Genomic DNA, 14,121 nt, shown 5'->3' with positions numbered 1-14,121 from the left:
GCTTTCCTCTGTTAGTGAGAAATGAATTTCCATGATTTTGCCTCTATAAAGATTATGTTTTTGAGTAGCCACTGGCATTAGAGAGTAAATACATGGGTATTGTTGGGGAGAAAGGGCTCAGGAGCTGATCTGACTGGGCTGCAGCATGCCATGTGTTTTGAAGAAATTGATATCTGTACAACCCATCTATTTCTCGTAATGCTTTTGAAGACCAGGGTTATAGAAGTATACTTGGCTTCGTGCCTGTTTGGAATTTTTGGGGGGGTGGAATATGGGCATCTGGTTTTCAGTATCTTGGAGGAGTGTGGCATTTATTGGACAGAGTGAGTGGGTGTAAGGATTAAGTTGTTGCAAATGTTCTTGGTAAAAGTTTCATCTCAGTTCTCAGGCTGTTACCCTGAGTTCCCTACACTTCCCTACACTACACTCAAGCCCCAGGCTTTTGGGGAGTTCTTGGCCAACACTAATCCCCATGGTGTTTTCTTTCTCAGTTGTCACAGATGAGACCTTGAGCTTCATTCAGAAAAGCAGACGCCTCCTGGTTGTCCTAAGCCCCAACTACGTGCTCCAGGGAACCCAAGCCCTCCTGGAGCTCAAGGCTGGCCTAGAAAACATGGCCTCTCGGGGCAACATCAACGTCATTTTAGTACAGTACAAGGCGGTGAAGGAGACGAAGGTGAAAGAGCTGAAGAGGGCTAAGACGGTGCTCACGGTCATTAAATGGAAAGGGGAGAAATCCAAGTATCCACAGGGCAGGTTCTGGAAGCAGCTGCAGGTGGCCATGCCAGTGAAGAAAAGTTCCAGGTGGTCTAGAAGTGGCGAGCAGGGTCTCTCCTATTCATCCTTGAAAAATGTATGAAAGGGACAACGAAAGGGGTAAAAAGAACCAAGGGAACTCCAGGAAGGAAGAGTCCCCTTTCTTTATTCCCAATTTCTTGTTTCACAGACAGAAAAGAATCCTGTCGAAGCCTCCCCCCAGGGATGTATTCAGGGTGACTGCATGACTGGTCGTTCCTCAGGCAATACTATGGTATTAGAATACTAATACAATTGTCTGTTTCCTCAGGCAATACTATGGTTTAGAATGGTCCCGCCACCAGTCTGTCACCAGTGTCTGATGTCACTATGTTCTTCGCAGGCAAAGACTTGGTTGATGCGAATTTCCCCTTTCTGCATCCTCTGTCCCTGTTCCCACATCTCTATTCCCTCTTCTCTCTCGTTGTTTATAATCTTAACAGTGTGGGGCAGCCTTTTGCTTGGATTTCAAGACCCCTTAAAGATAACTCATTTGCTAACAAGGTCTTAATGAGTTTCCAAGTCATTTTCTTTGTATTTTTACTCGTCGGTTAAACAGATAATCAGTGCCCAAATTAATTTGAGCTGATGACAATGAGCTCTTCTGCTCATTCTGCTGGGAAGTGCCCCATCTCAGCCAGACTGACACCCACACGGGACTCTATGAAGCAGTATAACTGAAAGTGTTCCTTATGATGGTTTGAAAGGGCTTGCCTGCATTTTCTCCTACTAAATCCCTCGTGCCCTCCAGCTCAGTCACTGATGTCATATTTGTCAACTTGAAAAACATACCATATTTTTTCTTTATTGCAGTAAACTCCTAGATATACGTAGGTCGACCTGTAGTTGTCACTTCATCTTCCCTATCTACTGTACCTCATATCAACCATTTAGAGTTTGCAGATGGCTCCACACGTGGTTCAGTCTGACAGGAAGCTTCTAATGGTGCTAAGAGAGAGTGAAATAACAGCAAAATGCTTTTAGGGCATTTTCTGGCTTGTGAGAAAAGCACAGAACAGGGTGTTCAGCAATTTGTCTTTTCATCTCAGCCTTGCTAATGTGAATATTAGGAAAGTGATTTCTCCTCACTTGTTCTGACTCTCCACTGTAAAACGTGGAAGTTAGACTCAATGACCTTGCAAGTTACTTTTAGCATTAATATTCTAAGAGAATTAACTGGACCACCCAGTAGTTTCCATATTTTATTCCCTGGTACAGTTAATACGCTCACTCCGAACAAGTCAGTCTGAAAAGTCTCTTCCTTGAACCTTGTTTTACTTTGTTTTAAATAAGATTGTACTGTTCTTAAGACTTGGAAAAGTGAAAACTAAGTCCAGAGTTTACAGAGTGGTGAATACCTGCGGTGTACATATATCCATACATATATATACACACACACATATATACGTATATGCACACACCCATGAATTATATATGTATATATATCTACATTGTATATATATATATATATACACATGGATTATATATGTGTATATGTATGTATATGTGTATATATATATGCACACACCCTTATGTACACATGCATGTGACTTTAAATAGCTATTGGCACAATATGACAAACCACTGGAACTCTTAATCCAGTTTTTAAATTATGCTTTTACTGTAATGCTTTTGTGTCGGTGTTTTCTGTACATTATTTGTAAATTCACAGCTCACAGAGTAGTAGTTGCTAGTTCTCGCCTTCCCTAAATTAGTATAAATAGCTTACTGCTGCTACATTTGGTCTGGGTGCAGTGGAATCTGTTGGACACAGAGCTTCTATGGTCACTGCTGAGCAGTACCAGTCCTCTGGCATTAACTGATCATCTACTATGTCACAAGCACACACTCTTAGACACTAAACTATGGTAATCTCAGTGTTCAACTACTAGGGAGATAAATCTCTACTTGGACTGTTGAGTAATAGAGAAAAGGAAAATAAAATACCTATAAATAAGCCTGAGTTTCCTATGAAACACCATAATTCATAATTTAAGGGAACCCTTATCCCAGCATTATGAATGTTGATAACCAATTCTAAAACTATCTCCTGCATTTAAGTGTCCTTCAGCCGTGGTAAAGTCCATAATAAATCATTTCTCTATAGTGGAGTTATTATTTTAAATTGAAGAAAAGAAAAGCTTCATGAATTCTTGACTGTAAAACTATGGTATGGAGTCATTCTTGGATCTGTTTTGTTTTTGTTTTTTGTTTTTTTGTCTTACTAATGCTTTTCTTTATTACAAACCACAATTACTCCTCCTGTTAACCCTTCATCCTCAAGACCAGAGGAGAGCTGACTCCAGATAAGCTTTGAATATCAATTGCATGAGCTTTAGGTAATGGGAAACAGTCCCATCACAAGGGGCCATTCTCTTGCCAATGCTGCATTCTTTTGCACTTTTGGATTCGATATTTATCCCAAATGATTTTGGGTACCCCTAGAAACTTCTTGATATTCTTTTTCCTATTTATCTACTGGTCTTTGATATTGAACTTTTCCAAATGCTAAAATCTAAAACATCTCACATCTAAATGATATGTCTCATTCTCAGAGAATTTTGTTTTAAGGTTTTTTTGTTTGTTTTATGTCCCAGAAGATACCCGATACAAAATTTTTGAAGGAGGTGAGGAAATATAATTTTGACAGCAAGGAGAAATCGCTCTATAATATTAAACAACTATGTCTCTAATGTTTAATAAAAAACCTTAATGGTTTTAGATATATGATATAAAGATCTTCTGCACCCAAGTTAACAAAGAACCATGACATATAAAGTGTCTAATTACACAATCATATAAAATTTATTTATCTTCTATATTGTAACTTAGGTGATTCCCTAGGATTCTAATAAACAAGCACTCCATTGTATTGGGAAAAAAAGCATCACTCCACTTGCTAATTATCCATTTCTTTCCATAGGTTTTAATATTTTAAGATTATCTTATTATCTTTTTTATTTTATTCATAATGTATTTTCCATTTTCCATTTGATTTGTAAATTTGTTTATTTTAAAAATAAACCATTTATTTTCAGATTTGAATTTTATTTTGTGCATGTGTTTTATGTCTTTATTTTCATCTTTGGGCATAAGAAATGAGAATAAGAAGAATTAATGATATGCATAAAAAGAAATGTTAGAAGTTACATTAGTTAAATTTCTCTTTCTGAGAGAAACCTGAGAAAAATGGGAACTTTATATTAAGAACATTTTCTTTACATGTGAATAAAAGAGTTATTTAAATAAAATGAATTGTAGTGTGCCAGGGGTGTGTGTGTGTGTGTGTGCGTGTGTGTGTGTGTGCACGCGCCCATGTGTGCCTGTGTGTGCGTGTGTGTGTGTGTGGTTTTGTGTGTATGAAGACAGACAGAGGAAGAATAACAGGGCAGCAGAAAGAGAGCAATGGGCTAGGAGATTAAATGTTGCTCTAGTAGTTTTTAGTCACAACTATTTTAAAGTAAATAGAATTTTTAAAATTTATTATTCACTTATAAATCCACATATTAAGGTGATTCTCTAAAGTTACCATGAAGAATTGACTCAAATTCAATTAACATTAGCCCTACTTTAGTTTAATATTGTGTTCACTAGATTTAACCAAAGTGATTAATCCAAATGTCTACTATGTGTAGACATTTACATATAGGTATTTTTAATTTTTAATAATCCTGTAAGTTTATTCTTATTATATGCATTTTATACATGGATGAACTCAGACTTAAAGATATTAAGATAAAAACAGAAATAAATGGAGAAACTAATTAAATTCAGATTCATCTTCCAAATTAGGTGCCTCCTCCCCCTCCCTTTTTTACTACACTTCACGTTTTAAGAAAGAGAGAGAGACATTTGCTGCCCTTGCATACACCAATAATCTACCTAGAGAACAAAATTACAGTCCTAGTTTTCTTTTAGGTGAATTCCAGGGAGATTATGACTTTTAAAGGCAGGAGTATTCTAGAGTGTTGATGAATTCGAGATCAGAAAACATGAATTCAAAATTAATTTAGTACCACACAAGAAATCTGGTCTCATCAGTCTATAGCCACACCTTACCTTTTTGAGCCCAACAGAATAAATGATCTAATTTATGACTCCCTCTCCGAATAACCTTCAGCATTAAAAAATAACAATTCACATCCTCAACTGCAGTTCTTACAATATGAAAAACATTAAAATATGCCATAAAGGAGGCAGCTTCTTTCAAAGTACTGTGTGAAGACCTTCAGGTATAGCCCATATCCCATGTGATAAGTATCTTCTCCATCCATTCCTCAATGTTACGAAATTCCACCACTCATATCTGTTTCTTTAGCATTGCCCTATTTCAAATGCAAATTTTACATTTTCAGGATGGGGTACCAATTAAAAAAAAAAGAACAATCTTTCTTTAGAGGATCAAGGATAGCACTTTATTTTCAACAGTGATCTCCCCATTGGACAGAACATACATTTTCTTAATGTGACTATTTTGAAGTAAAACACACAGTACACACACATGCATGCACACACAATTTGAGCGCACAAATTTCCTTTTGTTGAAATCCATCCATGTTACTTAAAGGTTATATCGTATTTCTCATGAGACGGGAGAAGCAGTACATTTTCTACTTTTACATTCTCAGGTTTATGAAAGGCAGCTACACAAATTCTCAGTAGGACTGGGACAAAGGAGTTTCCAAAACACACACACACACACACACACACACACACACACGGGCTTTGAAGATAAGTGAAAATTTAGATTTATCTTTTAAGATCAAAATTAAAATTCTCTAAAACTACTTCACACTCTTGACAAAACTAGTTAAAATGTCTTAAAAATTGAGCACATGTCTCTTCCAATTACCCTTCAAATTCATGTTAAATTTACTAATTGGAAAGAACTAATCTGGTAAGGAGCACAGCTCCTTTATTCTCTGTCATATTCATAATGCTCAAGTTCACTGCAAACTTCCAGCTTGTCTTCACAGGCTAGAAAGTCTCTCCATCACTGTTTCATCCCTGGCCCCAAAAGAGTAGGTACTCAACCTCATGGTCTGTCTGCAGCACCTGTTTTCAGCATTGTCAATGGCTGTGATTTACACATTTGGAAATTCTTTCTTTCAGAAAACCACATTGTTTAATCCCTTAAATCTCATGATGAGCTAAGAACCACATTTATCTCAGGGACTTTCCATTGGAATCTCTGGATAAACCCACCTCAGTAACTATTAAAAGTTAATGCTTTGTCAGAAGTCTTAAACTAATTGATTTCTGCCCATTGTCTATGTTGTTACCCCTTTAAATGATTCGTAGTCCAATTCTTCACACATATACATGAAAAAAAAAGAAGGAGATTTTAGTTGATAACAAAATCAATACTATGAACTATCTGATGTTGTGTCCAAAAATTTTAAGAATCAAGAGATATAACTGTGTGGTTCTTAAGAGATGGTAATTCCCTATTGCTCTTTGCTGGTCAGGCTGTCTGGAGCATTGTGTTCAGTCCAGTTCAAGATACTACTCTCAGGAGGTATATATATAAACTGATGATTATTCAGAGGAAAATGATAAAAGTGGGGGAAGAGACTTGATACCATGTCTTGTAAGGAATAAGATAAAAATTCTAAAGTTGACCTAAATTTAAAGATGAGAAGAAAATACAGTGAGGTCAAAACAGTTGTGAAATATTTTAAACATTTGAAGATATCAGATCTAAGACCACCAGATAAAAAAGGCAGGGAAGAGTATTTCAGAAAAAATAATTTACAAACAGCTGAAATTAGCTGCCTTTTGGAGGTAGTAAATTCCTCATCCTTGAAGGTAGCAGAGTCTTGGCAATCATTTATAAGAGTGGCGTAAATGAGATTCATTAACTGGGTAGATTATTTAACACTGAGATCCTATATTCTTTTTTTTTAAAGTATTTTATTTTTCATTATTTTTTATTAACATATGATGTATTATTTGTTTCAGGGGTATAGGTCTGTGATTCATCAGTCTTACACAATTCACAGCACTCACCATAGTACCTACCCTCCCCAAAGTCCATCATCCAGCCACCCCATCCCTCCACCCCCCTCCACTCCAGCAACCCTCAGTTTGTTTCCTGAGACTAAGAGTCTCTTATGGTTTGTCTCCCTCTCTGGTTTCATCTTGTTTCATTTTTCCCTCCATTCCCCTATGATCCTCTGTCTTGTTTTTCAAATTCCTCATATCAGTGAGATCATATGATACTTGACTTTCTCTGATTGACTTAGGCTAAGTGAAATAAGTCAATCAGAGATCCTACATTCTTAAGTGTTTATTTATTGCCTCTCCTTTGTAGGATGGACAACGATGAACTACAGTTTATGGAAGTTTTCACTAGGCATTGTCCTATCTTTCCATTTTCCTATAGATACAGTGGAAGCAGTTTTTGACTTCATTCAGAGAAGCCGAAGGATGATTGTTGTCCTGAGCCCAGACTATGTGACAGAAAAAAGCATCAGCATGCTGGAGTTTAAACTGGGTGTCATGTGCCAGAACTCCATCTCCACCAAGCTCATTGTGGTTGAGTACCGTCCCCTTGAGCATCCACACCCAAGCATCCTGCAGCTGAAGGAATCTGTGTCTTTTGTGAGCTGGGAGGGAGAAAAGTCCAAACATTCTGGCTCTAAATTCTGGAAGGCCTTGCGGTTGGCTCTTCCCCTGAGAAGTCTGAGTGCCAGCTCTGGCTGGAATGAAAGCTGTTCTTCCCAGTCTGACATCAGTCTGGACCATGTTCAAAGGAGGAGAAGTCGTTTGAAAGAGCCCCCAGAACTCCAGGGCTCAGGGAGAGCTGCAGGCAACTCTCCAGCCCCAGACACAATGTCCAAGCACAGAGGGAAGCCCTCTGCAGCCTGTCGTTGCTGTGTCACCTACTGTGAAGGAGAGAGTCATCTCAGGAGCAAGAGCCGGGCAGAGATACATACCCAGCCCCAGTGGGAAACACACCTCTGTAAGCCTGTTCCCCAAGAATCAGAAACTCAATGGATACAAAATGGCACCAGATTGGAACCCCCTGCTTCCCAGATCTCAGCCCTTGCTCTTCACCATTTCACGGATTTATCCAATAACAATGACTTCTATATCCTATAATTACCGTGTGGTGGGTGGAGGCTGCTATCTATCTATACCAGCCCTCTTTGTGTCATGAACCTATGGGAATAATTGACATTTTTATCATCTAATGGACTACCAGACTGTGTCCCCTTTATTGACTTTTAAAAACTATTTATTTCTAGGAGACAAAAGACCTGAGGACCTGAATCCAGAATTATTGCCTCTAATGGCCTCAGAAGAGCACACTCTTCTTGGGCCCTAGAAGGTCAGTATGTGAAAGTTGCCTAAAGTCTATCCTCTGTCTTGCCCAACGGTTTCAAACTGAGCAAAGAATTTAAGTGTGTTTCCTTTGAGTTTGTTGATCAACCTCATATTATGAGTCAGTCAGGTGTACTTGGGCTATGACACTTAAACTATGTATATTCCAAGAGAGCATTGTGGAAATGAGTTGATTGTGGTGGAAGCTGTAAGATTAAGTTCTACTAAAAGCCTACAGCACATTTTCCCTGGAAGAACCAAACACACTCACACAGGGATACATGGTGTTCTATCTCACTGTAAACTAGTGTTCTATAAACTGCCTAAAGTTGTTAGCATCAATAAAGTTATATTTTTATGTGATTTCATTTGTACTAACAAATTTTTACTTGTCTCTCCCCTCTTCTTTTTATGGCTTTTGAATTCATATCAGAAGAGTATTCCATTTCAGGAAATCAAGACTTGGTTTAGGTACTAAGAAAGTTTGAGGTGTCTCTTTAGTTTCTTTCTAACATGTATGGAGGGGAGATTGGGGAAAGGACAGAAAGAGAGTGAGAAAATGTTTCAAATGAAATGGAAGTTTACACAAAAATCTCCTATTTTTAGAACTGACAGCTGAAAAATTCAGTATTGTTAAGGATTCAATGTAGCATTTGGTGTATGTATCCCTTCTTTGCATTCAAGATTTTGAAGAAGGGATAGTCAGTCCAAGTGCCTACAAGAATCAGAAAGTAAGAAAAAAGAGAAAAGGGGACTAGATATAAGCATAATACACATGCTGTCCATCTAATACCCATATGTTTAGGGACATAGGTATAGGTACATATTTCTTTACTTGAAACATTTTAACACAATCATAAAAGGCACATGGCATTTGATCTGCCAGTGAGGGAGATAATAGAGATGATTGGGCCTGTGGGTAATTGAAGAATATTTCTTAAAAAGGGAGCATCCTCTACTCAGCTCCATCATGATAGTTGTCACTCAGCCCCATTGTTGGCAGATTGTACAGTTTTTCAAAAGAATCTAAAAATTAAGATTTGTACGTAGTCCCTCAACTACGGGATGTCTTAAATTTAAAATAAAAGAAAAAAAAGAACCAATCAAAACACATGAACACGTAGTCAGCCTGAGGGCCACTAGTTTGTAATTTTAGAACTAAAATATTCACCCACAGAGTATATATCTGAGTGGGGATTCAAGTGTCCTTGGCAATACTGAGACTAGAGAACACAGGCAGGACCTAAGGACATAATGGGACACTTTTATTCCCTCCCCAAATAAAAAACATCTGAATCCTCAAAAATAGGGCTGATCTGACCTACCATTCATCAGAGGAGAAAAAAGCTAGAAAATTATGTGCCTTCCATCTACTCTGATGGATGAGTACAGGCTCCCTGTCTGGTGAGGTTACTCTTAAAAAAAATAGAAGCACAATCCACTCCCCCTAAACAGGAACAGAACGAAAAGAGCAAAAGACCATACCAGGTATGAGCAGTCACCTTCAATACATTAGTGCTGGCTGCTAGTTATCTATGGCCCAATGAATGTCAGCCTTTCTCAGTCACTAATGGTGAAGGATGGGTGGAGAAAGAAGCCACACATTTCATCCCACTACTCCACTTGGAGAGAAAAGCAGAAAATCCCTTCTCTGTTGAAACAAACTATTACATCCTTTTCCTGTTAAAAGAAAAAGATGTGGGAATAAGGGACACCCCAGAGTAAATGTGACTCATCATGGAACTTGTAATTAGGAAATGACAGACCACCCTACCTGAATATCTAGCAGAAAACAATCCATATTCTATATTGCATTTCTTCTTGAAGAGATTAATCCAACCTTGATGTATGTTCAAGGATCTTCACTTGGAAGACAGACAGCAGTTTCTCTCCCAATCTATTAAAAGGGAGTAATGTATGTTGCTCCAAATCCTAAAAAGGGAGAGAATGTTTTTACCCATAATCAGTCTTATTCCTTATGAGCTCAGTGTCCCAACTACAAAATATCTTTGGAAAAATTGAGAAACTACTCTTGTCATTTATGAATTATTTTTCGTGTGTGAAAAAAATAAAGGATAAGTGGCAAAGGCATGTAAATTAAACATGAGTTCTTATGAATGAGTAGCTAGATAACCGTGTTTTCAAAAGCTAAGTTAGTTTTGGTCAGTATCAATTTCCATTAACAATATAAGGACAGTGTAAGCACTATGAAGTCATAGCTTTTGGCATTAGCTACACAGGGGTCAGAAAGATAATGGACCATATTTCTACTGTATGAAGAAAAGCTAGGAGGTTATGTTATTAGTCTCTGACCAAACATTCCGTACTTGAGTGTAATATTCATTGCCATTTATTTCAATGAGGCAAATGATAAGAAAATTTTCTCATGGGTCATGCATATTCATAACTGATATGATTGCAGGTTAAATGGATATCATTTACATAGGAATGTTGCCTATTTAGGAGCAGGAGTTTTAAGTCAAGTAGAGATGAATGTGAGTATTGCTTCTCTACTAATTATCTGTTTGACTATGGGCTCTCTGGGCCTCAATCTCCTACTAGCTAAAATGGAGATCATATTAACCTCACTGAGTTTTGTGGGCATTAAATGATATAATGCATGTAAGTGCATAGCACAGTGCCTGGCGTATTATAAGTGCTTGATAAGTGTTGGCCAGTACTATTGCCGTGAAATCACGCTCATGGTTGCATAAACTTATATTTGCATAATGATTTAAGACTCACAAATTGATTTTGTATGTCTCACTTTTCTTTCCTTATTTTTCTTTTTTTTAACTCTCACAAAATGCACAAAAGTAGTACATAGCAGGAACATATTATCCAAGTTAAGTGACTTTCCTAATGACACTCAGCCAATTAGCAATATGGTTGGGCCTGTAATCTAGGCTTCTGACACCTGACCCAGTACCAATTCTGGAACTATTCTTATAAGATTCATGTGGAAGTATTTCTAATTGTAACTATTTAATTCGAACCATTATACATTCAAATCAACAAGTCAATTAATGTAAACCCACAAGCAGCTAATTAAATGTCGTATCAAGTGTCTGATGTGTCATCTGGCCTTGTCATATTATGATTTTATATAATTTCATTTTTTAATATTATAACATCTGTTTAAGAATTTTAAAAGTGGAACCATTTTTTTTGTGTGTGTCTTCCAGACTTTATGATCAGGTTATAATTTTTCTCTCAAAATAAATTATTTGTATTTGTCTTAATGGAAAATAAAAATGTATCCGCCATTTACCTTGAAAAACAAATTTAGTCTTTCAGCAGTTATGATTTACACTGTGAGTTCTAGTCACCATCTCTTATAACTAGTAAAACCTTGAATAAAGTATTCACTTCCAGTTTGAAAAGTTGAAATGGTAAAACTAATGTGCATGAAAATGCCATCAATAATAAATTAGCCTAGTTATAAAGCTATATGAACACAGGACAATCAATCCCTACAGCAATGGTTTCAAAATTTTTGTGTCTAAAAATTGTTTGGGGGGCATCTTACAGCAGAGATCCTGGGACAAGCTCCTCCCCCAGGGGAGATTATTTATTGGGTACTGGGCATTGTCTAGGAGTCTGCTTTTTGATATTGTGCCCTTGATAATTCAGTTAAGGTATTCCATGGGTCAACTACTACTTATAAGAATTCTTTCAAACCCTTCCCATATTTTTTATATTATTATTCAGGTTTAAGAGGAGGAAAGTTTTATTAGAGTCTGGTCCAAGGCTTCTCAAAGTGTGTTCCTTGATGCATCCATATTGGAACTATTTTGAGTTCATGTAAAAATGCATATTTCTTGACCCATCCAAGAATAACTAAATGAAGATCTCTAGAGTGGGGGCAGATTTGCACTTGGAATAAACTTTCCAGGTGATTCTGATGCACAAAAAGTTTAAGAACCATTAATTTTGTCTCTCTTTAACTCCTTTTTTACCCTTGTAGGCTCTGATTTTCTCCAGCCAAGAAGGACTACAAATCATCCTTTTAACAAGGTGTTTGCAGGCAATAGATGAAAATATAGGACATGTTTAGCCCTTGAATTGCTTCGACACAGGAGACAAATAGAGGAGTGGTTGGTACAGTGTATTTCTAACGTATGAAGCATCAAACACTGACATTTGGAATCTGGTAGGATTGCTGTGGTCATCACATGTATTAATGAGATTCAGATAAGCTATGCTCTGCTAACAAATAACCCCAACATTTCAGTAGCTTTATATAACAAGACTTATTTCTTGTTTATGCTATATGTCCGTATAGGGGCTTACATTTTTGTAGTTTTGCCATCTGAAATGTGTGGCTTCCTGCTATTCTAAACTTCAGCCTAAATATGACACTTACCACTCTCACTTACAACCCATTGGTCAAAACTAGCTATGGCACTGATCTAGTCATAGAGAAGGCTGGAAAATGCATTCTTCCTGTGTTCTTGGGAAGAGAAAATGAAATGGAACTTGGTGAACACATAGGGTTGTCTTTGCCTAAGAATGAGATATTGAGATTGCCTGAAGAGGCAAGAGAACTACAACTGGAGTTATGTTACATACTTTGATAATGAAGAAATGGAATAATTTTCCTGCCAAGACCCCACCTCCGCTTGCCAAGGTGTCAAGTCAGGTACTTATGAAAAAACAGTGTACAGAAATGAATAGGGTTTGTCCCTAATTTTCCTAAAGGAAAGTTGTTGAAGGCATACATAATAATTACAGCTCCTGGTCAAGAAAAAGCATCCTTAAAAATTGGTAAGTTTCTGTATTTGGTTAATTTCCATTCAGTGACTTTAGGTAGTTCTCTAAGAATGTGATGCTCAAACCATCTGTCAATGAGCCATTTCATTTTTGAATATCCAGGGAGCCTCAGAAGGATTGAAGACATTTAGAACACAGCAGAGCATGTAACACAGTCATTAGAAAGCCTCCCTTGATCTATTTATCTGAAGAGTCAAGTGGGGAATTCAAACGGAACATGCTAGAGACCAGATGAAGGAAGAGACAAATGCTGCTCTGGGTACTATGAAGTCGGCTGCTATCTACGCATCTGTTCTCTCTACAATTTGGACTCTCTGTATTAAAGATTTGAATTTTTATGACTTGTCTAATGTTGTGCAGTATCATTTGGTCATGAAGAAATCTCTCTTTGGGTTGGTGAAGATCAGTGCTTAAGGAGCCTCTATCCATACTAACAAGTTATGACACTGAACAAAGAAAAAGTTGGATTGCTTAGTATAGTAAGGATATTATTGACATACTCAAAATTCTCTAGAGAGTAACTTACGAAGTTTTTCTCTTGGATAATACAAAACACTTATAAATATTTAAATGGAAAAAAATTGGCTCTTTGAAATGGGCTCATAGAAAGAAAGCAGAAAGATTCCAAATCTGGACTCAGATCATGAACTATATTGTCCTACTTTAGGTGATGGGAATTTTAATACTCTGTTGCTGTATTGAAAAAACAAAGTGGGGTGTCTGGGTGGCTCAGTCGTTTAGTGTCTGCCTTTGGCTCAGGTCATGATCCCAGGGGCTTGGGATCGAGCCCCACATCGGGCTCCCTGCTCAGCGGGAAGCTTGCTTCTTCCTCTCCCACTCTCCCTGCTTGTGTTCCTGCTCTCGCTATCTCTCTCTGTGAAATAAATAAATAAAATCTTAAAAAAACAAACAAACAAAGTAAGATCAAAGCTGATATGTTTATTTTTCATTTAAGACACAAAGCCATACATAAAACTACTTTTCTATTGTCAAAAACTATGCTACATGCTTGCAGTGAGTTTATAATTCAATACCATGTTTCGAAACATTTGAGGCAAGTGGTTCTTTTAAAAAATTGCACATATTTGGGGCCTACCTCAGACTACTAAATCTCCCATAATGATTTAGATGTATACTTTTGTAAAGAATAACGGACTTAAGTACCTTTATAATATTTGCAAATGTTTCTGTGAAAAATCAGTGATAACATATTATAAATTTGGAGAA

At 37.2% G+C, this 14,121-nt stretch overlaps 1 protein-coding gene across 8 annotated transcripts in view; it reads left to right on the top strand.

Moving 5' to 3' along the window:
* The window catches only part of IL1RAP (interleukin 1 receptor accessory protein), a 134,596-nt gene extending 120,999 nt beyond the window's left edge, over positions 1–13,597 (top strand). For 2 of the 8 annotated variants that reach the window (XR_004299814.1, XR_004299810.1), the window contains 2 exons: positions 7,181–10,616; positions 12,089–13,597. Coding sequence is in view for 2 of the 8 variants with exons in the window: in XM_032406915.1 (XP_032262806.1) it covers positions 7,181–7,899 (719 nt within the window). In the remaining 6 variants the exon portion in view is untranslated. The other 6 variants (XR_004299815.1, XR_004299811.1, XR_004299812.1 and 3 more) reach the window with 6 other exon arrangements.
* The last annotated feature ends 524 nt before the right edge of the window (positions 13,598–14,121 follow it).

Source organism: Phoca vitulina, unplaced genomic scaffold (genome assembly GCF_004348235.1).
Source record: "Phoca vitulina isolate PV1807 unplaced genomic scaffold, GSC_HSeal_1.0 scaffold8, whole genome shotgun sequence".
NCBI lineage: Eukaryota > Metazoa > Chordata > Mammalia > Carnivora > Phocidae > Phoca > Phoca vitulina.
Note: the sequence above shows the minus strand (reverse complement) of the source record. Positions and strands in the feature narration are given on the sequence as shown.